The sequence below is a fragment of the Nansenia antarctica genome, assembly GCF_963989245.1.
Source record: "Nansenia antarctica genome assembly, chromosome: 1".
In the NCBI taxonomy this organism is placed as follows: domain Eukaryota; kingdom Metazoa; phylum Chordata; class Actinopteri; order Argentiniformes; family Microstomatidae; genus Nansenia; species Nansenia antarctica.
The window spans coordinates 39,983,365-40,007,917 of record NC_137674.1 but is presented as its reverse complement, the minus strand read 5'-3'; the positions used below and the strand labels follow the sequence as shown (position 1 = coordinate 40,007,917).

Here is a 24,553-nt window from a genome sequence, read left to right as displayed (position 1 = left end):
AGTATTTGGGCAAAACATTTGCAGGAAAGAAAGTGTAGGTATGGCATTACTTTTTTTCACAAGCATATCAGAATCATCCCATCCACAGAGAGAGGAAAAAGTCCTCTCAACATGTTTGACATGTTCCATATTGAATGGACAAAAAGTGCAGACAGATACAATAGGGCAAAGTAACTCATGAAGAAAGAGACCCAAACATTGTTATTAGGAAAGATCCTATACCAAGGCAGGAGATAAAAAATGAAATGTGCAATTTGCACATTCTGCACAAAAGGAAAGATTGAGAGATAGGCATTAATGAGAACGAGAGAGAGAGAGAGAGAGATAGAGAGAGAGAAAGGTCAGGGTGTCACAGTGGTGCTTTAGTCATGTGTCAAAACAAGGTGGGATCAGGGGCAGTGAACTGCTCGGCTGCTCCAGGGCACAACCTTTCTGACAAGTCGCCGTCACTGTCGCAACCGGGTTGCCACCGCGAGTGCGCTGGACTGTTGCAGAGGAGGTGAGGAGTTGTCACCTGTTTCCCTGAGAAACTGTGTACCATGAACAGATAGGGGCAACCCTATGGCATGGCTTGAATTAAAACAGAGATTCAGAGATAAATGTCAATTGAAGAGGGACGGATGGGTACAATAGAAACAAATTAGGAAAAAAAAGAGAAAGGTATGAAAATAAAAATGTCCCTTTTCTGTCTTTGAGATCACACTCCTAACACACTTTCGGGTCACTAAAAGACACACTATTGTTAAACTGTCATACTGACCTACTCTATGTCCATGGAATGCCCGATTTTTTTGTGATAAGGCAAAACAATGGCCAAAGCTCCTCTGACTTCAAGGCTTTACATTTGGCGTCAGTGTATGAGGGGTGTGGTTGGTGCACCGTTACTGGAGAAGGAGAGGAGTGCCACAAATTGATATTTACATTTGTGGAGTTTGCCACTTTAAACCTGTTTTGGATGTCTATTTTTGGCTAGGGTGTAGAGCAATATCCAACTCTGGATGGACATGTCCTGACACGGCTGATCTGAGAGGTTTAATAATGGGTTGCATTTGTTTCTCTAGACCTGTTTGGATTTACTGAGTGTGCTCGTTTAGACTCATAGGAACCTCCCTTGACCTCACTCACACTGACCCTTGCTCTACATTTTTTTCTCAATTTGATTTGTTTTATAGGCATGACATAGCTTGCTAGCTATCTTCCTTACTTAGCCAGACAAACCCAGTCGTTGTTGACTGTGTTCTCTGGAAATACTGGAGACTTTGTTTTCTTATGATAGCTACTATACTTGTTATGTTAGGCTGTTTCATTAGGCTTAGTGTAAGAAAGAGGGACTGAGGACAAAGCAGCTTTAATAACGTGGACAAATCTTTCAAATGCCAACTAACCGATTACAATTATTTTGTAGGAGCAGTTTATGTGCTGTTAAGAGTCCACACACACACACACACACACACTCTCTTTTCTTTGACTTTTGATTTCTGGCCTATTCCGTTCCATATTGCTCTCTCTCCCTCAAACTTTTTCCTTTTATCCTTTTGCCTCTCACCCTCTCTCTGTCTGTTGTATTTGCCTAAGCATTTGCTCTAGCTGTGCACTCCATATACGCTTGCCGACATTCCCTTCGGTGTGTGTGTGCCGCTCAAGTGTCCGCTCTCCTGCTCACTCAGACATATGCTTCCCGAGATTAATAAACCTTGATTAATTAATTTAATTAGTTAACACGTTCGCTCAAATGAAACATGAGCGCTAGCGTGCACACAAACCCCTTCGCGGCCAAACCACAGAGTGCTTTGCTATTACGATGATGCAAAGAGGAGGAGGAGGAGGAGGAGGAGGAGGAGGAGGAAGGGGAGGTGGTTTGGTGAAGGGTAGAAAATAACCATTTGCAGTAATTGCTTTTGATAATGGCAGTTTTGAAGGTCATGCATCCCTCTTCCACATCATAAATGTCAGTTAAGACAGTAAATCGCTTTTGGGTAAGCCCTTGAAGTTCACATGGAGTTAGGTTCGTTCAACTTTCGGGACATGAAAAGGACCAGCTTCTCCCACCTCCTATCAAAGCCCTGACTGGCACAAAAGCTTTGGCCTAAATGCAAAACCATCTTGGAACTTAACCTAGAGGCAGTGCAGTTTAGGGGCAAACAAATCGGCATGCGAATAGGCAATGTTCATCATCTTCATGTCTTCTTTTTTTCTGTTTGCAAAACCTGAACTTTTTATCTTGATTGTGACTTAATGAGTTTTTACAGTAGATTGCCTACTGGCAACCAAAAATGAAGACCTAACATCTAGCCCAACCCAGACCAAGACTTGCACAACCTGTTTTTCTTCCTTACCAATGTAGCACTTCAAAAACAGACACAGGAGCAAGTGCTTTGGCTAAACAGGTGCTTTGAGAGAGTGGGCCAGGGAGCCAAATGCACCCACGTCTGCACGCACTGGTTATTTGCAGATGCAACCATGATTAGGGTGTATTTACACGCTACAGCAGAGGATTCTGCAATGACTTTGGGGCTCCTGTGACCACAATGATGTGTGTCCTGTTCGTGAGAGCATGTATGTTCGAGTAAACACACAATAACAATTTGTGTCCAGTCATGGCCAGGGAGCTATTAAATATGGCAGGTGCAGCTATGTATCTCAGACTCTCTTTCCCTTTATCCCTCTCTCTCACTCGTTTGTTCTCTCTCACTCTCTCAGCAGATTCACACCTGTACAGCAGCCAGATGTTATACCACCTGGTCATTATCACAACACTGATCTTACATGCGTGGGGAGTCTGAGTAAGAAATCCAAGACCAAGTCCAGACCTCCTAGCAGGCATTGCCTGTGAAGTATATTGTAGGAAACACATAAACTACAACTATGACTAGTAGGCAGAAGAAAAATACAATACACTAAGAAAAGGGATGTACCGAAATGAAAATTCTTGGCCGAAGCTGAAACCGGAATTAAGGACTTGGCCGAATACTGAATACCGAGTGCGGTAGTCTTTCGACGTTGTTTTTCAGCATTGTTTTTCGGGATTGTTTTTCGACGTTGTTGAAAAATCACATCACACACTCGCTAGTCAAGCCAAAATACTGCAAATCAATGGGTTCGGTGACTAATCCCCACTGCTACCAAGTTAACTATAACACTACATTGTTAGCAGGCTCACAAAACAAGCTGTGTTAGTTGACTAGTGAGTGTGTCATTGATTTTCAACAACGCTGAAATGTATTTACATTTTACAATCTTTTTTTAAATTGTATTTTTATTTTTTATTCTGAACATTAAATGGGCTGCTGGCTTTTTACCCCTTTCACCAGCAGCTGCCACGTAGCTGTGATCCCATCAGTTTCCAGTGATCGCTTAGCTTGCACTTTTATTTTGAAGTCGCAAAAACAAAAACGGAAGTCATAGGCCCAATCCCGATTCTCTTTTCTCTCTTTCTTCCACTTCGGCTCGTTTTGTAGTCACTCACTTTGGAGCCAAGGCCTCCGAACAGAGCCACAAGCTGTAGTGGTTCCCCTAAGAAATGGGACAACCCTTCACGACTGATACGTCATCCGTAGTGTCGTAGAAAAGCATTGACGCTCGCGATTCATTCACAACTTGAATGAACTTGAACGCTATCAATCGATCAAACAAGTCATCAAATAAAAAAGAACAATGCTTCATTATCAGACCATGACAGAATAAGCTCTAACCTGTATGAAACCTGTGCTCTCATGCTGCCGGTCTGCACTGATTTAGGACGACAGTGCAACAACTTCGCGGCTGAACTTTAGTTACATTTACGGCGTCATATGCCATCAAAGGGAAACATGGAAAAATGCATGACTTACAGATTTATTTTTATGACGTTACTAAATCCGATGTGACAGGAACGCTGGAGAAACAGCCACTGTCCACTGCATTAGTTAACTACGGTACATGTCCTTGATGAGTCTCCCGCTCACTGCCCTCCATCAAAAATGGCACATCCATCAATAATATTACATAATAACAACTGCTCGGATTAGATTGCTGGTTGTTTTGGTATAATAACAACTATAGCGTCATATACCACCAAGAGGGGGAAATTCGCGCCTATCATGCTGTCAAACACCACAGGTAATAATTTATTTCTAAATAAACATGATTGTACATCTCTGAAATGTAAATCGCGCACCGATGTATTTCTATGGGGAAGGCTGTGCTTGACACTTCCATGGGACTGACGTCGGGGCAGCGGAACACGGTGACTGTCAGCCTGTGACAAACGCGCAGATATGAGTGCTCCTGTGTCCTGCTGGCTCCGGTGTCCTGCCCGCTGTCCCGAGCGCGCTGGACTGTGGAACTTTCTATGTTAAGCATAGGCACAGCACCTCGGCATAACAGCGATTTTTGGGTTATGATTGTTGTAAAGAAAAGGTCTATAATGCATTGAAATGACATTAGTAGGTGTCATATGCCATCAGACATGGAAATATGTCATATGCACGACTGTCGGCCACAAATCAGCCTGTAACGTTAGACACAGCACCTCGACATATAAGCGATTTTTTTTTGTATGCTTGTTATAAAGAAAAGGTCTATAATGCATTGAAATTACACTAAACTAAGATAATACGATGGTTATCATAATTTTTCAAGTCTTTAATTACAAGTAATTACAGAAAAAGTAAATGACATTTCAGGCTAGCTTCCGTATTTACGAGAGCGAAAATAACATTTCTGTAGATGATTCGCAATGCATGCCGGAAGGGAGTCTCATGGCTCCGAATGGAATGTGGGTCCAAATTTTCTCCAAATGGAGCCATGGATAGCCCTAGCCCTAGCCCTACCACTCCATGTAAAATGAATTGGGACGCCACTACCCCTACACGTGAACGCGCAAAACGGAGCCGAAGGGGTGAAAACGGAGCCGGAGGGGTGAATTGGGATTCACCCTTAATGTCTGAATGTGCTTCTCCTTGTCGTTCAGAGAACAGATGCCAAACTGCCGCTCGTTGTCGTTCACAGAACAGCATGCAGCATGCACTTTTTTTGAAAAAAGGAGGTATCCGGTAGACATTCAATCTTTTCACACATTCGGCCGAACACCGAATGTGCTTTTTTTGCTATTTTCGGGCAAATAATTTCGGTGGCCGAACTTTGGGAGCATCTAAGATCCAATGGATCGATGGTTATATCAAACACTCTGCTGTGTATTGATTGATATTGTAACATAATAGGGTTAACAGGATTCTCTTGGTCCCACTTCCAACAAATTACAATTGTATAAGTTTAAAGAATATAATAAGTATAACCTTAAAAAAGTAAGGACCTACTATAACACCTTTTATACAATGTAGGATAATTATTTATTTAATTATTAAGTTGCCCCTATACCTATGTAGTAATATTGTAATTATGTAGTAACAACATTTTTACAAGTTACAGTCATTTTAAGTACTCATTTTCTGACATTGTTTGTGAATCCCCTATGTAGGCCTCCATAAAGCCTTTAGAGATTCGTTGTGGTAATTCTATCTTTGGATCTGTATGATGGTTCATGAACAGTGCATTCTCAACATCTGCCTCAAAGTAGCAGTGACTTATGATGGGTTGATGGGACTCCCATTATTGCAAGAGTAAACCAGTAAACCAGTTGATGACCTGTTGCTGTTCTTCTTCATCCCCATAACATGGGAACCCTGATGTAACATTGCTAAGACGTCAAAGAACACCCACCCACAACATCCTAACGTTTTGCAACTATGTCCACTGTCTTGCGACAGAGACAGGAACTTCAGATGGCTGTGTCAGCAGAGAGAGGGCCCCCAACATATTTCCTGTCTTTCATGTGCAGTTTGTAGCAATCAATGACCTACGATAGCAAATGTAACCCATATTTGATATAATGGACTTACTAAACTGTCCCCACTGATAAATACAAATTGTTGACTAATACTCTGGACTAGAACTAATTCACAATTCCCTATCAGGCACATATTTCTATGTCAATCTTTCATCTCATTATAGTGATGTCAAATTGTAGTGAAGAGACACTCAATTACTCATTCGTGTTCAAAAGAATTAATGTTAAATTACCACATGGGTCTCACAGTAACATCTTGGAACTTGGTAAATCTGCGTTCTTATAGTATCTCATATCAATCACATTTTATCCCCCCCCCCCACACACACACACATACACACTCTGCACATTTCTCTTTGATTGTTGTTTGGAGGCTGTTATTCTGACATTTATTTCCATCTTCAAGTGCAGTCCAACCTGTAATTTAACCCTCTTTAAACGCATCTTAATTGTTTATCTGCGTGACAGCATTGCTTGTCCTTTTCAGATTTCTATCGTCGGCTGCATTAGTGATGCCTAAACTGGCAATTACTTCTTATTTTGGGCAACTTGCTCTCAAACTAAATGCCATGATGCTGTTGTTATGTGCAGAGTTTTCTTTTGATAAGTGATATAAAAATGGATTCACAGACTTGTTCTTATGGGCATTTGGCATACAAACCACAGACTTTACTTTTCTCAACTATGAGCAAGGACAGTACTACTGGACTACAGTACAGGCGGATTAGTATTTCCACATCTGCACGGATGAAATGTAATAATGTGGACGTCTATGGAGGCTAGCAGACGGGTCCACATGGACAACGTGTGGACATATACGTCCCAGAAAACCCTTGTTAAACACATGGATGTCAACACAAGCAGGAAAAAGAAGTGAAGGGAGAAGTGGTGCATTATCTGACATAAGTGCAGGGGTGCCAATATTTTGGGCCATGACTCACTGTTTGTGCTCATACAACCCAGACTTAAACCCAACATTCCACATCTTAGGTATCCGCCCCTATATACACTGCAGACCAACAACTCACCTACAACCGTTTCATCTTTTTTTCTGCAGGAGGGAGCAAAATTAGAAGCAGGTTTTCCCTTAATGTCACAGAGGCATCTGTCCACCACAGCTGCAGTTGAAGAACCTGGGGTCACACAAGTGACATGGCACCCCTACAACCAGGAGAACTGTTCTCACCGCTTTATGCGATTACGGCTGTGAATACACAGCTGAGCGAGTTACTTGACATTCTTTGCCATACAGTAGCTTAACCTTGAAAAGAAAGTGGACATACTAAGAAAAAGAGTAAGTGTAGGACTAGGAACTGGACCACCATGAGCAGAGCTTTTTTTTCCATATGAAAATAGATTTTTGGCAAAGAGAGAGAGAGAGATAGAGAGAGAGATCCAGAGGAAAACGAGGAAGAAGGAGCATTACTGGAGTAACCTGCAATTATTGTATAGCTCTTAAGATTCCTGTACTCTTAGTAAATATTTAGGGCATCGAAGGGCAGGATGAGGATGCAAATTAGAACCACTTGCTCTGGCATCAAATGCTCAGCAGTCACGCACAGGCCTGGGCTTACTCTCTGAAGAGGCACAGTCCCAGGGCAACAGAGACATGTGGAACATGGGCAGCTAGAGGAGTGAATCCAAGCAAAGCATCATCCGACGTCCAGCACTTAGTGTTTTTTCCTAAACAGAACTGAGCTAAACAATTACGGTACACACACAGCCGATACCCACGCACTCACTCACGCATGCAGGCAGTACGAGGTTACTTGACAGTAGGCCCACTGCACCAGCTCTGTAGCTTTTACAGTTCACTCAGGCCATTATACTCTGAACAATGCATGCTGGAGCTGGGCCTGGCTCTTATGCAAAACACGACAACAACAATTCCCTAAGTCTAATTTAAGACCATGTGGTAAAGCCTCAGCCAACAGGTCATACCACTCTAGTCAAATGAATGAGACCGCAGAAGACAGTTACAAAACCAGTGTACAAAAGGCAGAGTACAGTAGTGTATCCATACATCTGTGTGTCTGAACTCTTTCGCCTCTGGTGAGAGATTGGGGGGAGGATGACACAGAGAGAGACAGAGAGCAACACCAGCTGTAATGGCCGGCTGTGGGGCAGTTAATTATACCCTTAATGGAGCCCTAATGAAGGGTGTTGAAGTCATAGTGGATGATGTCATGGCCACATTCTCCTTCTCAACACCCTTGTCAGATCCAGTCATGTAATGTGTGTGTGTGTGTGTGTGTGTGTGTGTGTGTGTGTGTGCGCCAATGACCATAGACAGGGAGATATATCATGGTTGTTTTTGAGGGGGACTGCACAGTGAATTGCTAAACAGTCATCATGTGACTCAGCAGACTATCTTGAGCCGCGACTTCTCCAAAAGCTCCAACTGCTGCACCAAGAGGACGTCAAGGCCCACAAACCGCAGCAATGAGGGGTGGGTGAACAAGGATGGGGCAATTTCTATGTGGCAACCGGATGAGAAAGGTAACCGCAGTGAGTGCAGCACAAGGTGTACCAGTGGGCATCGACAGCTCCTTGAGTGATCCTCAAATCGCAAAAGTCTGAACAATTTCGCAACAGAAGGACACCAGTGTGAATATGGACAAACATATAAACAAACCTGAACATCAGCCCCGTGTGTCTCCTCTCCAGCTCTCCACCAAACAAGTGTGATTCATCAGTGTAGGCCGCAACAAGTGGCTTTATGTCTCTTCATTCTCCTTTAATCTGGGCTTTGAGGGAGAGAGGTGTCGAGTCGGAAGGAGGTTTTGTCGGGGGAGTTGTCAGGTGCGGAGATAAGACTCAGTGCAGTGGCACCGACGCCTCGATGTAGGATTTTGATGGTTTGTCTCAAGCTATGTGTTATAATGGGATGTTTTAAATGAGTTGAAGTACTGTAAGGTTATTTACAGACTTATTTTTCGGGTCCAGGGTTTGGAAGCCTCTGAGTTTTCTCCCCCATTCACTCTCAGAATGTTATTATGTTGAAAAGGTTTTACATATAAGCAGCACAGTACCTACCTCAGGCTATAGGGTCTTCAGGATGATTAAATCACAATAGAACCACAATTTAACATTATTCTTAAGGTTTCAGGCAGAACTTAATTACACACATCTTTGTATCAAAATGCAGTGCCAAAGTAAAATAATAAAAGTATTCAAGATTTTAAAAATAAAAGTATGGAAAAGGAAGACATGCTACGGCCAGACCTGGAGCTCTATAATACATGTGTGCTGATATTAAATTCATCAATCTGATGGAAAGAGGCGAGTCTATTTCCCAGATCTAAAAATGACAATAGGACACAATTTCCTTAATAGAGGGACATAGCTTTACACTCGATCTACTGACCAAGTATGCACTGGATAATTACTGGCTATAGTAATTATCCAGTGCTGAATACAGTATATTGAAAACAGGCTTTAGTTCTATTTTGAGCATGCTTCTTGTGGAGATACAGTATTGACTAATCAAGATATGGAGATGAGGTTGTACAATAAGTAGGTTGGTGATTTCAAACTATTCTTGTTAAGAACGCCTACAAATGTGACCCTCTGCCCTAATCAAAAATGACCTCTTGTTGTTACTGATGCTCGCAATTTGATCTATTCATACTTATTCTGTTCAAATTGATTGACTAATCTCAAGTGCATAGGAGGTTAGAGAAAAAGCGTACTCTGTTTCAAACTTGGTGCCGAAAGACTATGCATGAAATAGTGTGTATAATATATAATATTAACCCTAAGTATACAATATAAGGTTGCCCTTTGAAGGCTGAACATTTTGACAACAGGTTGAACGTTCGAATTACAAGTTTCTGAATGCCCTCAAGCAATAATCATGAAAAAATACAGATGGATATTTAAGGCATAAGAAAATGTAAAGCTCTACAGTATGTGTCCAGGGAATCTGTTCAACAGAGCATCTGTCAAATACGGTAGCTACATAACAAATGCATGCAAATGCCAAATTAATAGGATAAATCTGTCCAATCACGTTTGGGTACCCTGAAACAGGGTGAAACAGGTGGGACTATGCAGAAAAAGTATTGTTTTTTCTGAATGGTGATACCAATATGTACACAAATACCATAAAAAACGGAGAATCTCGACTTTGGAATGTAGAGGAAAAAGAAGAAAAAATGCTTCACTGTCCCATTACTTACGCAGGGCACAGTATGCCAAGAGCAAGAGGCAGTGTATGCCTGTCTTGACGTCATGAAACAGTGAATAACATCTTATTGCTTGATTTAAGTGTGATTCCATGTGTGGAGGGGGCTCAGAAGGCTTCCTTAAGTCCTCTGCATAGACATTGAACTACCCACCCCCCCCACCCCCCACTCTCCTCCTCTGCCTTTGGGCAAAGCAAGTCGTTGTCATCGGTAGGCCCTCTGCTCCCGCTGTCCTCCTGCTACTGGAGTGGAAGTGAGACCAGAGCCATTGTTAAACACTGCCCTGAGGAGGGGGGGGAATTCTGAGCTTTTTTTCTTCAGTTTTTGCTGCAGCCAATTTGCTGCATTTTATTTATGAAAAAAAGGGAGCAGGGAAAGAAAACTAAAATAAGATCTAGTCAGGGCTCTCTTGCCCCCCACCTCTATTTGCTTTAACTCAAATTCTAATAAAGATGTTAATTTGCATGGACAGCCTGAAAATTAAATGTTGCATAAGAGATGATATTTTTTCCCATGCAATCTCTGCATTGTTTTATCTTTTTTTCAATATTAGCTTTTTTGGGGAGGGGGAGGGGAACCAAGATTTCTTTTTTGGGATACCATCTTTTTTTCTTTTTTTAAATACAAGCCATGGGCAAACATGACCATCAATAACAACGGAGCACAAATAGAGTGAAACTAGAGGAGTGAAACGAGGCAGGAAAAATAAACAAGTGCGTACATAAATAACCAAGTTAGTGACGCTGCTGAATAAATGAAGCTGGAAAAGACAAGGCCAGAGCCTGAGGCTCCGGTTCACCCTACTCCTTCTCTGTCGACTGCTGCCTGTGGAACTTCAGGGGTTTGCCAAAAAAAAAACGGCAAAAAAAACGAAAGACAAAAATAATTAGAGTAAAAATAATTAGAAACGTTCTTGCTGAAGCACACATGGGTTGTAAAGACGTGATGGGAAAGAGGGGAGGCCCCGGGCAGACCATGGCCCAGCGAGAGTAAGGGCTGTGAGCAGGAGATGAAAAAGGACCTGGATGAAAAATAGGTTAGCAGAATTCCTGTTTAACTGACTGCTAATGACATTGTGGGCCCAAACAAGTCTTTAAAGTGAAGCTGACTGGATGCAATTTACCTTGTACACTGTCCATTGTGGCAAATCAAAATTAATTCAAAAACTAATTCACAGAGCTGAGTGTGCACAGCAGTACATATTGACCTGCCAGACATACCGCTATTTAATACCATGTAAAAACAGACCTCATCCACCTTATACATGAGGCCCGTTTAGTTGTCCTAGGTTTGGTCACCCTTAAAGATTGGTGAGGTTCAAGGTTTTCCCACGGGAATGGACAGTAACCGCTGTGTCCCTTTGCTGAGCGCCTTTACGCCGCAACATGGGTCAGCGCTTGCGGGGAAGACGCGCCTCAAGTGAAGCGAGAGCAAAGGGCTCGGCCACGAATGCGGGGGTCTCTCCACACTGATCATTGGGAGGCTTGCTGACGTGACATTTAGAGGCAAGCTGCCACTGCACAGGCTCCTTGAGTGGCACAGTTAGTTACTGTAGACAGTCTGAAAAGACAGCAACATACCTTGCTCCAAACAATCAGTTAACGCATTTTATAAACCCAAATCTAATCTTGAAAGGATGTACCATATTTGTTTTAAAGTAAAACAGGCCATTTCTTCAGTAATGAAAGTGAAAATGACAAATTGACTGAATACGTTTCAATGCAATCTATTGGAATATCTGCACAATATTTTGGTCGGATCATGTCATGAGCTTGTGATGCAAGTGGTATTGGAGCGAAATTGGAGCTGGAGAGAAGGCTCACGCTCCATTGTTGTGAATACCCGCTCCACGCTCCTGACAAATTACATCCACTCTGTTGCCTGCTCCGCTCACATGCTCTGCCTCCAGGATTGCATTTATTATCGTGTACTATCAAATAGTATTTTAGATGATTTCAAACACCTAACTGTACTTGATTGTGTAGAAACGAGCAGGTAGAGCAGAGAGCAAGGTCCCTGATTTGTACTTGTGCTTGCCTGGTGCAATTGAACCAATGGAATATTCCCAAAAGTGCTAATCCCACCCATGTGGCACTCAAGGCAGACTCAAGCAAATGCTCAACAAGGATTTTAATACTATTTGACCCAGGTTTAGCAAGAATTAACAAGAAGAAGTAAAAAATTAACAAAAAGGGACCCACCATCCAACAGGAGGTAACCCAAGGGTCAAGATAGGATGAAGAGCTGAATCATGAAAATAGTGCCCTAAGGTCCAAATGTCCTTTAATAGGAAAGAAACCACCAATGTCTCGCCATGTGCCATACCATCCCCCCCCTCTCTTCTCTCAACGTCCTTCTTCCTCCTCTTCTTGTTGACTATGACAGACTGCCCCATAAAACTAGCACTCCCCGCTCCCCGAGGCTGGGCAGCCAATGCAGGAAGGTAAACATGTCCACTGTAGTGAGCTCAGACCGCGCAGACGTTTTGCTCTGGGTTATGGTCGTCCTATACGACTCTGCACCCATCAGCGACATCGCAAACCTCTTCTGCTAGTACACAGTTGGTCCAGACAGAGAACGTATTCTGTTCTTATGGGTTATCTGAGGTGGGGGTGGAGGGAGTAACCCAAATAGGGGTCAACAGTCAATCTGTAGTCTTGTCGTGATAGGGGAAACCCGGTTATCTGTGTCATGCTGGGCGTGAGTCATTTACATTAATATTTTTGGCATTTAGCAGGCGCCTTTTATCCAAAGCAACTTACAAGAAGTTGCTGCTCATTTTTTGAGCCTTGATTGGCTACGAGTAGTTGACAGAGTGCAGCAGCTTGCACTGGGCCTGGTCTTCAAGATACGCTACACCACAAAGACACCCAAGTACCTGTCAACATACTTCCAAAAAGTGAACAACGTCCACACATACAACACCAGAGGAAGCTCCACGAACCACGTTCAACCGCGTTGCACCACAAACAAGGGGTTAAACTTGTTTGCAAACTATGCAGTAAAAATGTGGAACGCCCTTCCTATAATCTTAAAGGAGTGCAAAACACTGCCCACCTTCAAAACCACTCTCAAAAAACATTTACAGGAGGCTGCAATCCGTAACTGGACCCTCTAAATCAAAAATCAGATTAAAAGACCCGAACTACCCACTGTACATACTTTGTGTTTTGTCCCCCGCCCCCACCTGTGGTGTATGTCCCCACCTGTCCTACCCGCTGTACATACCTTATGTTTTGCTGTATTGTTCTTCCCATGATGGATGTATGTTTATCTTGTAGATAGTAATAGTTATTTGTCTGTATTATCTTGTAGATAGTACTAGTTTTTTTGTCTGTCTTACATGTAACGATGAATTGAGAATCAAGGACCCCAATTGAAATAAGCCAGTGGCTTTCTTGGGTTTTTATCCTGTTAGTTGACCTTGTATGTAATATGTACTTTCATGTACCTACTTCTGCAAATCTTCTAATAAAGTTTTCAATCAATCAATCAACAACAAATACATTTGTCTAAGTAAGTGAATCATCAATCCATCAGTCATCCCAAGAAAAGTAATCTCTGCTCAGGCCAGGGGCCATTGGCTGTCATAATGCTAGAAGAAGATAATTTTTTTTTTTTTTGTTAATATACAGTAGAGAAACTGAACAGGGGGATGGGGAGGTTTCAGGAGGGACAGTTAAGCTGTAACTGAAGAAATGGGTCTTCAGTCTATGGCGGAACATAGGGAGTGATTCTGCAGTCCTGACAGAGGTGGGGAGCTCACTCCACCAGCAGGGTACCAGGACAGTGAAAAGCTGTGACCCGGTAGTGCGACTGCTGCAACCCCGTAGAAGCAGTGGTGCCAGTTGGCCAGCAGAGGTGGAGGAGCAGAGTGAATGGGCAGATGTGTGGAGGCTGACCATTGCTTACATGTAGGAAGGGTCTTGAATCTAATGTGAGCTGCTATCGGGAACCAGTGATGGGTGCAGAGCAGAGAGGGATAATTTGTGGGGATTCAACACCAGACGGGCGGCAGCATTCTGGATGAGCTGCAGAGGTCTGATGGCAGAGGCAGGGAGCCTGGCCAGGAGTGTGTCCGGTAGTCAAGGCGGGAAATGACCAGTGTCTGGACGAGTAGTTGAGCTGCTTCTCTGGTGAGCAATGGGTGTATCCTTCTGATGTTGTAGAGGACAAATCTGCAGGAGTGTACTGTCGCTGGGATGTTTGCCGCACAAGATAAGTGGTTGTCGAGGATTACACCAAAGTTCTTGGCTGTCTGGGAGGAGGTCACTGTAATGTTCTCTATTGTGATGGAGATCCCAGGGAGGAAGAGCAGCTCATTCTTGTTACGGTTGAGCTTGAGGTGGTGGGCTGACATCAAAGCAGACATGTCTGCAAGACACGCAGAGTGTTGCCACCTGTGAGTCAGAGGGGGGGAAAGACAGGAAGAGTGTCGTCTGCGTAGCAGTGGTAGGAGAAACCATGTAAGGAAATTACTGAGCCAAGAGACTTGGTATAGAGGGAGGACAGTAAGGGCCCGAGGACAGAGCCCTGGGGGACCCCGGTGGTGAGGGCTCTTGGAGAGGACAGCGATCCTCCCCACGTCACCTGGTAAGAGTGATCAGCCAGGTAAGATGCAAAACCAGGAGAGTGCAGAGCCAGAGATGCCCAGTTCTGAGAGTGTGGAGAGAAGTATCGGGTGGTTTACTCTGTTCTCTTTAACAGAAGCCTCTCAAATGCTAGGACATGCAGTGTGGGATTCCGCAGGGCTCTTCATTTGGACCACTGCTCTTCTCGATTTTTTACAAATGATCTCCCACTTGCTTAAAAAGTTAAGGTAATCACCTCAGCCCTCTATAAAGAGTTGCAGATAGTATTTAACTGGATCTCTGAAAACAAACTTGTCCTGAACATATCTAAGACTAAGAGCATTGCATTTGGATTAAAAAAAAACTCATTAATCTATAAACCACAGCTGAATCTTTTTTTTCTATTGAGCAAGTACAGGAAACAAAGCTTCTTGATGTAATTTTAGACTATTAACCAACATAGTCAAGACATAAGATTCACTTGTGCAAAAGATGGAGAGAAACATATCTGTAGTCAAGAGATGTTTTTTTTTTTTTTTTAACACCACATCTGACCAAACATGTCCTGCAGACCCTAGTATTATCACAATTAGATTACTGCCTAGTGGTCTGGTCAGGCACTACTGAAACACATCTAGGGAAGCTACAACGGGCTCGGCGTCCCCTGCAGTGCACAATGACAGCAAATATAAACGACATGCATGACCGACTCTTCCGGCTAAAAGTTGATGAGAGGTTAAGCATCACATAATTTTTTCATTTGTAAAAATGTTTAATGTTCTGAAAACCCCTGTCTGTTTGTATAGGCAGGTTACACTCAGCTCTGATACACACAACTTTGTGTTTTGTGATGCTCACTAAAAACTAAGGCTGTGAGGATTGCTGACTTTTTTAATTCTTTTTTTTTGTTATTGTGTTGTTAGGTATGTTGATGTTTTTCTTCTTTGTTATATGTTGTGATGATTTCTTGTTTTGTGTGGACCACAGCAAGACTAGGGGGGGATCCTGATCAATCAAATCAAATCAAATCAAAGGTGGCAGACAGGTCAAGGAGAATGGGAACAGAGGAGAGGGAAGAAGCTTGAGCAGAGTGGAGGTCCTCCGTGACAGCAAGGAGAGCCGTTTCAGTAGAATGCCCAGTCTTAATTCCAGATTGTTGAGGGGCAAAGAGGTTGTTCTGCAGGAGATACTTGAGATAGTTGGTTAGATAAAGCACGTTCAAGGGTTTTTTCCATTTCCAATGCCGTTTTTTCTCCATTTCCTCTCAGCTGCCCAGAGCTCTATTCTACAAGCTTGCAGGGTTTCAGAGAGGCAAGGAGTGTGTGGAGAGGATCGTACTGGCCTTAAGAACATTGGACAGAGAGAGTCGAAGGATGAGGAGAGAGTAGACAGGAGGGTGGAGGATGCTGTATCAGTGGATAGAAAGGAGAAGGATTCAATTGACGGTAGGGAGGATATGACAGAGGAAGAGAGAGAGAGAGTGGTGGGGGAGAAGATACAGTGTGGGTAGAGACTGACTGGGAGGGGGTGGATTTGAGGGGAAGGGAGAATGATACAAAAATGATGATCAGAAACGGGAAGGAGGGTAACAGTAAGGTTAGAGGTATGGGAGGATCTAGTGAAGACGAGGTCTTGCTGATTGCCCGCCTTATGAGTCGGGGGAGAGTAGGATATGGTAAAGTCGATGGAGAGAAGAAGGTCAAGCATTCCAGAGAAAAAAAGAAAGTGAGAAAACGAGTAGGCATCAGAGAGGCCCGCCGGAGTAGCTGTGTTTTCCGGTGTGATCCATGTCTCTGTGAGGGCCAGGAATTGGAGGGACATGAAACTGGCATAAGCTGAGCTAGCCTCCGCTTTCTGGACCGCTGACTGTCAGTTCGACAATGAGGTTGTGGTCGGCTGAGCATGGTGGATAGATTGGAAGGGTTGTGAGTAGGGGTGGGCATCGACGATCGATAATTGATCGATAAGGATCTTGGTCGATCACAAAATAAAACATTTGGTCGATCACAAAAAAAAAAAAATTTTTTTTTTTTTTTTTTTGTGATCGACCAAATGTTTTATTTTGTGATCGACCAAGATCCTTATCGATCAATTATCGATCGTCGATGCCCACCCCTAGTTGTGAGGGGGTGTGTAGTGTTCTCCTGAGGGATGAACTAACAGGAATGGGGAGAGCACATTGTGATATTAGTCAGTAGATAGATTGAGGGTGTGTTGGCAATACAAGATGTAGGTAGTGCTCAATGCACTCTGAGTAGCCAAAAACAAACAAATGAAATACAAGATACTTAGTATTTTGGCCTTCCTCTCAGACCTTACTCGATGAACTCCCGCAGACTCTGTGTCAGGAAGCTGTCGCAGAGGCTGTCACTCTCTAACCTTCCAGATAGAAATGGGGATTCATTGATAATCATGTTTGCAGCCCCTCCCACCTAATGATCAGATAATGATCAGACAGGTGCCTCCAGTCAGTGTTACAAAACATGATACAACCTAAACCTCAATTGGCTAACTTGCCAGCTGTTACCATAACCGTACGTCACACATCTTGACAATAAGTGAAAACAGGAAAGTCAGACGTCAAATCGTTAGTGTGGTACTGGGCAACCCTGTAATTTAGAGGGTCAATGAACACATTTGAAAGAGAAAAAACATCCATGATTGAAACCATTGTAATGTAACTGTCGCTTGCAAAGTCAGGCCATTGGTCTGAGGTAGAGTGCATTTCCGCTCTGAGCGTCTTCTTGCTCCTAAGAAACTCGCAAAGCTAGTTCCTTTGGGATGTGCGGGAGGATGAGGTGTATTTTCAACACTTCCCGTCTGTACGTGGATGCTGTTCCTGATGTCTTCTATGGTCCCTTGATGATGGTATGAACCTTCCTCCAACATGACGCCATCTATAGCTGAGATATATACACTGCTCTGTATGTGTGTGGGTGTGTGTGTGTCACTATGGACATGATATGATGACGGAGACAGGAACATCGATAGGCTAGACCCCTTTTCTTATAACAGTTTTGACAAAAGAGGACTCTTTTGATGGTTACATCAGCAGCCACAAATCTCCCACAGTCTCAAGGTGTTGATGTGTCTGACTAGCTTTTGAACATCTTCCCAAACACCCCAAGACACTCAGGCAACAACTAACTTTCAAAGATTCACTACCTGTGCACACCTCAGGATATGTCAAAAGCCGTTTCAGCCCAAGGATGTAAAAGACTGACACTGACCTACAATGGTTTCACACTCAATCTGGACTGAGAAATGCACGCCTAAATCCTGCCCAATCCACTCACAGCTAACTTAGTCCCAAGAGACTGCTATTTTTCAGTGCTGAGAGACATGAGGACGAAAGGCTGTGATGCTGATGATGGCTGCTGTTTTCCCTATGTTTAACATCATTTCCTTTCACAAACACAGTCCAGGCTGGAAAAGGCCAGCAAGCTGGGTCCTCCCGGGCCCTACAACATATACGCAGAGAAAGACGGGATGGAGAGGCGAGAGCGAGGGAGGGAGGGAGGAAGAGAGAGAGAGAGCTTGGTCTGCGCAGCCTGCAGACACCACGCAGCTCAGAGCTGATAGGGAGTGACGGGGTGCTGATTAGTCAACTCACAGCCCCAGCGACCACAGCCTGCCTGCTTGCACACACACACACACACACACACACACACATTATCCACACACGCACACACACACACACGCACACACACACACACACACACACATTATCCACACACGCACACACACACACACACGCACACACACACACACACACACACACACACACACACACACGTGCGCGCATGCAAACATACAAACACCGCACACACAGAATTTGAATACACTGTATACGGCACACAGAAAAATCTACCACATGCAAGGCTGCATGCTTAAAGGGATAATGTAGAAAGGTGGTGTGTGTGTGTGTGTGTGTGTGTGTGTGTGTGTGTGTGTGTGTGTGTGTGTGTGTGCGCGTGTGTGTGCGCGTGTGTGTACGCACACACATGTAAAAGAAGGGGTGGAATGGTGTTTACCTTGAGGAGATAGACAGGGATGTTGCAGAAGTCCACAGGGAGCTTGAGAAGGAAGCGAGCGGAGAACTCCCCCTTTTGGAACAAGTAAGGCAGGGAAAGAACATCACACCGTGTACCAACACAGTACATGCTCAGGGTAAAACACACAGGTCATATGGAAATAATGCAGGAGCTTTAGCTTTGCTTGTATGACTGCAGTCTGCATGGGAACGATTAGGAGTAGCAGGCATGAATTGTAAATGTGATTGCAGATATACTGTACATGTTTTGATATATTTTCTTTTGGCAAATGAAAGACAAATTGGTCTTTTGAGGGGAAAAATCACTTGACAAATCCTGTAAAATTAAAAAAATAATAATAATTGGATTAGTAAAGGAAAGAAAGGAAACAATAAATGTAGTTGCTTGATGCTGATAATTGTTCCAATTCGAAAAAGACTAAAGGATATGAGGTACTTAATGAACAGGATGACCTTAACTGCTATTATAGTCTGTTACTCGATAGACCACACCAAGCCTAACCACATCCGTATGAGGATAATCTCATGTGCAAAGACAGAATAGCCATGTGCACGAAAGCCCTCTAAAAACCTTGTGCAACCTTTTCTTGTATTTTGTGCAACCTTTTTCCTGTTTCTTTTCTCCAACAGAGCACAACTATAGGACATTTTGTGCTGTAACTATGGAAGGTCAGACTGTGTATGGATGAGAGAGTTAGAGTGTGTCTCACACACGCACGTAAATACAAGTGTACACACACACATAGGTTTGCGTGTGCACTTGCACTCTCACACTCTCTTTCTCACACACAGACACACACACACGCACACGCTCACTCACACACACACCACACACACACACACACACACACACACACACACACACACGTCAGGAACAAGCATCCTCACCTAGCATAATCCGCCATTTCACATGGCTGTCCTGTGATAGTCACATTCACCTTGTTGTTCATTTGCTGACCCTGGAGACAGCTGAACTGGTAGAGTTTTGTCTGGACCTGGATGTTTCTTTAGGTTTTTCTATATTTCTCTGTGTTTAAATGCTTGTGGACAGTTGACTCAAAATACAGATTAACATTACATCCCAGCATCTTGGCTATGGTATTCTCCAACACAGTTTTTTGTATTTAGTTCCCTTAGTTGATGAACAACTTCATTAATTGTTTAACAGATTTCATTTTCAGAAAAGTAAGGTGAGTGCCTCAACTCTATGTCATTGGTGTTTTGGTTAGGGAAAGGTGAGACAGTTGTAATTACCTCATAATGCTATTTTTAAGTCATACCGGTATTTATCCAAATCCAGTGGTCACACAGTATACATTATTTGTAATTGTGGCTTTAATGAAAATGCTGCTATTTAAAATGTTTCCATGTTTGACACCATGGAGGTTGAAACCTATAAAGCATATTCAATTCTAGCCATTTTAAAATTGCATTAAACTTTGAACAGCACTAAGACAGCTGTCAGCTAGTTGAGATACTAAATATGATTTTTTTTTTTTTTTCATTGTGTTCATCAGGTCTTGCCTTATATGCAGATCTAAACTAACTCTGAGTTTCCTAACTTTTAATCACTAAAAATAACTACCGTAACTCTCCCTTGCTCTACTTTCAGGTTTCAGCTGCTAGAAAATTATTATAAATGTATTTTTCAGCTAATTTTGCATTAACCATATTAATGTATAATAATTCGAATAATTATACATTATAATCATTTAGCATCTTTTTTTCTTTTTTGGGGGGGTTGAAACGGGGCATTGGTTAAATAATTCATATTTTGTATGGCCTTACTGAGCATAACACTCAGTTCCTTGGGGTTACATGCCCATTAAGAGAGGTAGGAAACTGGGCACAGACGCAGAAGAGGTTAAGTTGTGAACCGTACCCAACTGTTCATGCGCCCGGCGTAGATCTCCATGCTGCGGCCATAGTTGGGGTTCTCCAGCAGGCTGTCGTACTCAAAGAGCAGTCTGGAGCTCTCACGCAGACGCTGGCACTGGTACTGGTGGTACTGCTGAATCAGCTCCTTCACCAGCTGCAGCAGGCACTCAGGGTCACCCGCATCCCACTCAGCCAGGTGCTAGAGGAGAAGAGAGGAGCAATTATCAGATGGGTTTAAAGGGGAAGTTCACTAAAATTTCACAATCTTGAAACCAGTCTTACATTTTTTTCCAATTTATTTAGAGGGCAGTTTAGAAGGAGGGAAATTGATTGAGAAGATGAAAGAGATTGAAAACACAATGGCAGATAAAAGATAAGGTTTGAGAGAGCCTCAATGAAATCCATTAAAGGAATAATGTTAATCTCACAGCCCAGCAATCCCCTCTTCCTTTAGCATTAGAGGGTCACGTCACAGGATATCCTGATGCAACATGTGGTGTGTTGGTTAAGTGCTCTGACTTCATTTGCCAGATTGGCCAAGAGAACTGGCTACAAAAGTTGGTGAGGAAAGTCTTCAAGAGAAACTGCAGTGATGGAAAAGGATATTGTTTCAATGTGGCGGATAAGGATACTAAGGACACAACCAATTCAGATTTGTTTGGGATACACAACAGTTTGGCCAGGCATCGAATACATTCACTGTGCTCATATTAGCTATAGATATACTCTAGGTGTAGTTAGGGCATATTTAGTGACACTAATCTGAGTGCTGTAATACTGCCATCATGTCTATGCAGTCTATTTGAGTTACTGACTTCCCAACACTTCTGTGTCTAAAAAAGTCCATTGTACATTTACAATGACTCTCCTCCCACAAGCAGACTTCATTTGCATAAGCAGCGCCAAACTACATTGACCTGGCTGACTGAAGCCGGGAACAGGTATGCAAATTAACAAGAAAAAAACAAACCCACATGCAACCACCTGTCACGAATCAGTAAACTGTACCGACCCAAAATCTTCCACTGGCCTAATTCTACCAAACAGGATGTTTTCCCTCTCGGAAGTGGAAATTGCCAGCTGACGCAGGAGCAACATAAATGCTCAATATTAATTCAAGTGACACCGTGCGAAAACAAATGGCAGGAAACGTGTTGGACGAGGAAACACAAACGCATGAGAGAAATAATGAATGCGTTTTGTCACTCTCGGCTTCATTTTATAAATGACAGTGCCCTTTAAACACTGAGTGATCATGATGTTAACTATGATCATTAAACTCTCTTCCTATCAGGCCAGATTTTCACTCACTCATTTTCAGATGAATCTCCTCATCTGCAGACTTAGCTGACATGCATACGGCTGGGGAGAAGGAAGATCCATGGAGCTGAATAGTTGAACATTTGAGCAAAACTTGCTTAAGTTAACATCACTAACATCACAGGGCGAGCTAGCAGTTTGCTGATCAAATCTAAATGATTTGGTAGAAAATGAAGAGGAGCTGCGGAGTGCTGAAAATGTGTGCCCGCAGGGGCATTGGAGAGGAAGAGAAGAGAGTATAGCGTTCATAGTAAACATCATGATCGCTCAGCAGCTAAAGACAGGGTGGGAGGCAGAATAAAATGATGCCTTTATTGGGTTGCAACAGGTATGGCCCAGTGGGAACACGGCAGAAATGTGGTTAGAATCTGCTCCACCTTGGCTTGAACTGGATGAACTTTGAACCAAAATGGTAATGAAACACAGTCCATGACTGAAGCCTTCAAGTATCCATGTCAAAAATATCCCTGTGTCTGACCCATTCTGAACCAAAATCTAAATGCCCAAACTATGACTAGACTTCAAGCAATGATGGAGTCATGGTGACATAACTGCAATTCCATTCTGAGCCAGATGATGCAAGTGGTCCTCTCATGTTGTGGTATTGCTCTCAACCCTCTCAATGCCCTTAACTGTATTTCGGGTAGTTGGATTTCAATCAGCTATGGGTCAGTCCAATTCTGGAGAAAAGTAGAGATAAAATAACTACTATGGCCTTCAGTGTGTGGTTAGGAGGGGTCAATGGTGCCAAAAATAGCCAACCCCATCTACTGTCTGACCATGTTAGTCTGTCTGTCTGTCTGTCTGTCTGTCTGTCTGTCTGTCTGGCCATATTAACGCATCAGGAGAAAGCGTCCATTGTTCTTCAGCAGATCACACCCCTCCTGCCATCGGAGGGGAAAGCAGGGGCAAGGGCAAGGGCTATTCAGTGCCAGTGACCTCATCATCCTGAGCCGCGAGTGGTTACCAGCAACGCTGGGATTCCCGAAATGAGGGGGAGATGCAAACAAGGACAGGCATTGTCCAAAGAGGCAGCAGGGCCTTGGGGCAGAAATGAGCTGAAACTGAAGAGGGACTGAGGAAGTGCTGTGTCAGGATTGTGACCAAGCTTATTACTGAAACTACACTGAAGGGAGAGGAGAGGTCGGGGTGGGGGTGGGGGGAACTATTGGACAGAAGCATGCTGGCAATGTACAGTATCAAGTAAACTGATATGTCTTGCTCCTCACAGGTCTTCTAGTCTTACCGGTAGGTCGGAGAAAAAAAAAGCCAATAAGAAAAGGAAGGTCTGCATGCAACATTGTGATGCAATGTTTACACACTGCTGACTCACATAGATGGGCTCCCTTATGTTTCCGTGGAAATAGCAGTTAATCATTTAAATTACTTTGAGCATGTTTGAAAATGTCATGCCCGAATCATCTCAAAGTAATTTAAATCAAGTCATTGAATCTTTTCAGAGAATTTGGGCATTAAGATTCAAACGTGTTAATTTAGGGTACATTGACTTCCATTGTATGATGCGTTAAACAAGCCATCAGTTAGCAGTTAGTGACACAGCCCAGATAAACAGAACCAAGATTGAAGTCTGTCCTTGTCATAGACTCCTTTCAGTGTAAGGAACCAATTATGTGATTTTGTAATTTGGGTGAACTATCCTTTTAAAAGCGTGAAACAAATAATATTTTATTCATTGATTGATGGAAAGGCTTTTAGGGTAAGTGGCGTTATATTCCCTAAATAAAACTGTAGCTATAAAAAGTCAACTGTGTTTACTCAAAAGCTCACACTTTGGGAAATTCAAAAAGCATATTGGGCATAATGTATCATGCTCACATCAATTGGGAACAAATAGAAAGAAGAAGTCAAGAAGACAGAGTACAGCATGTTACAGAAAGATATTATGTTCATAAAAACAAGCTGTAGGCCTAAACTAGGCCCCCTCACACTGAGGAGACCCAAGCTGACAGAATTATGTCTTCCTGTGCCATCCGACTGTGTCGTGTCTTTTATTTGCAACTTCGATCCAATATTTATTTGAGTACTTAAAGAGGGGGGCTGGCATCTGAAAATTCAAGATAATTATATAGGCCAGGGCAAATATTTGTTTTTGCGTATTTAATGTGATTTTTATAGATGCTGGCAACCTGATCCAATAAATCGCTGTTGACTTGAAAGTACGAGGCATTAAAAACTCCCAAGTATTAAATTAATCTCAGCTACTCTCTAATTCAAGTGTGGGCTCGCACCCTGTTTCGCCCCCGGAGAGTGCCAAGTCTAAGATCACACTAAATTGCTCTTGTCATGTGTTTAAGACACTTGGCATTCTCAGCCCGTAGTGTTCCTGAGATAGAAACCATGCATCGTGTGTGAAACATCACACGACTTGTTGAAAGAAGACCCCTTTTTTGGCAACTACTTTCGTGGGTCAGTGGCTGTGCTGGCCTAAACCCATGACATGATTGTGAGCACCAACATGAGTGTCCCCACTTGGTCTTAGTGCTTGTGGCCCAGTTTCCTCCCATCCATCAGCTGGTGTTGAACAATTCCTTCCTATCAACCATCCCTGGTTACAACAATAGCAAGGCCTGATGAAACTTTTCCCAGATCTGTCAGTGAGCTCTGCCAATAATAAACTCCAGTAAAAGCTGGGACTCGTTATTCCAAAGAATAGGAAGGAAGAGGGAACAACGGTTGGTACACTATGCCCAGGTCG

At 43.1% G+C, this 24,553-nt stretch overlaps 1 protein-coding gene across 1 annotated transcript in view; it reads right to left on the bottom strand.

The window, feature by feature from the left end:
* Positions 1 to 24,553, bottom strand: part of babam2 (BRISC and BRCA1 A complex member 2) — a 76,203-nt gene that overhangs the window by 34,554 nt on the left and 17,096 nt on the right. The window contains exons 5-6 of the mRNA XM_080533327.1: positions 20,522 to 20,716; positions 18,620 to 18,691 (exon numbers count right to left, since the gene is read on the bottom strand). Coding sequence (XP_080389453.1) covers positions 18,620 to 18,691; positions 20,522 to 20,716 — 267 coding nt within the window. The remainder of the gene's footprint in view (positions 1 to 18,619; positions 18,692 to 20,521; positions 20,717 to 24,553) is intronic.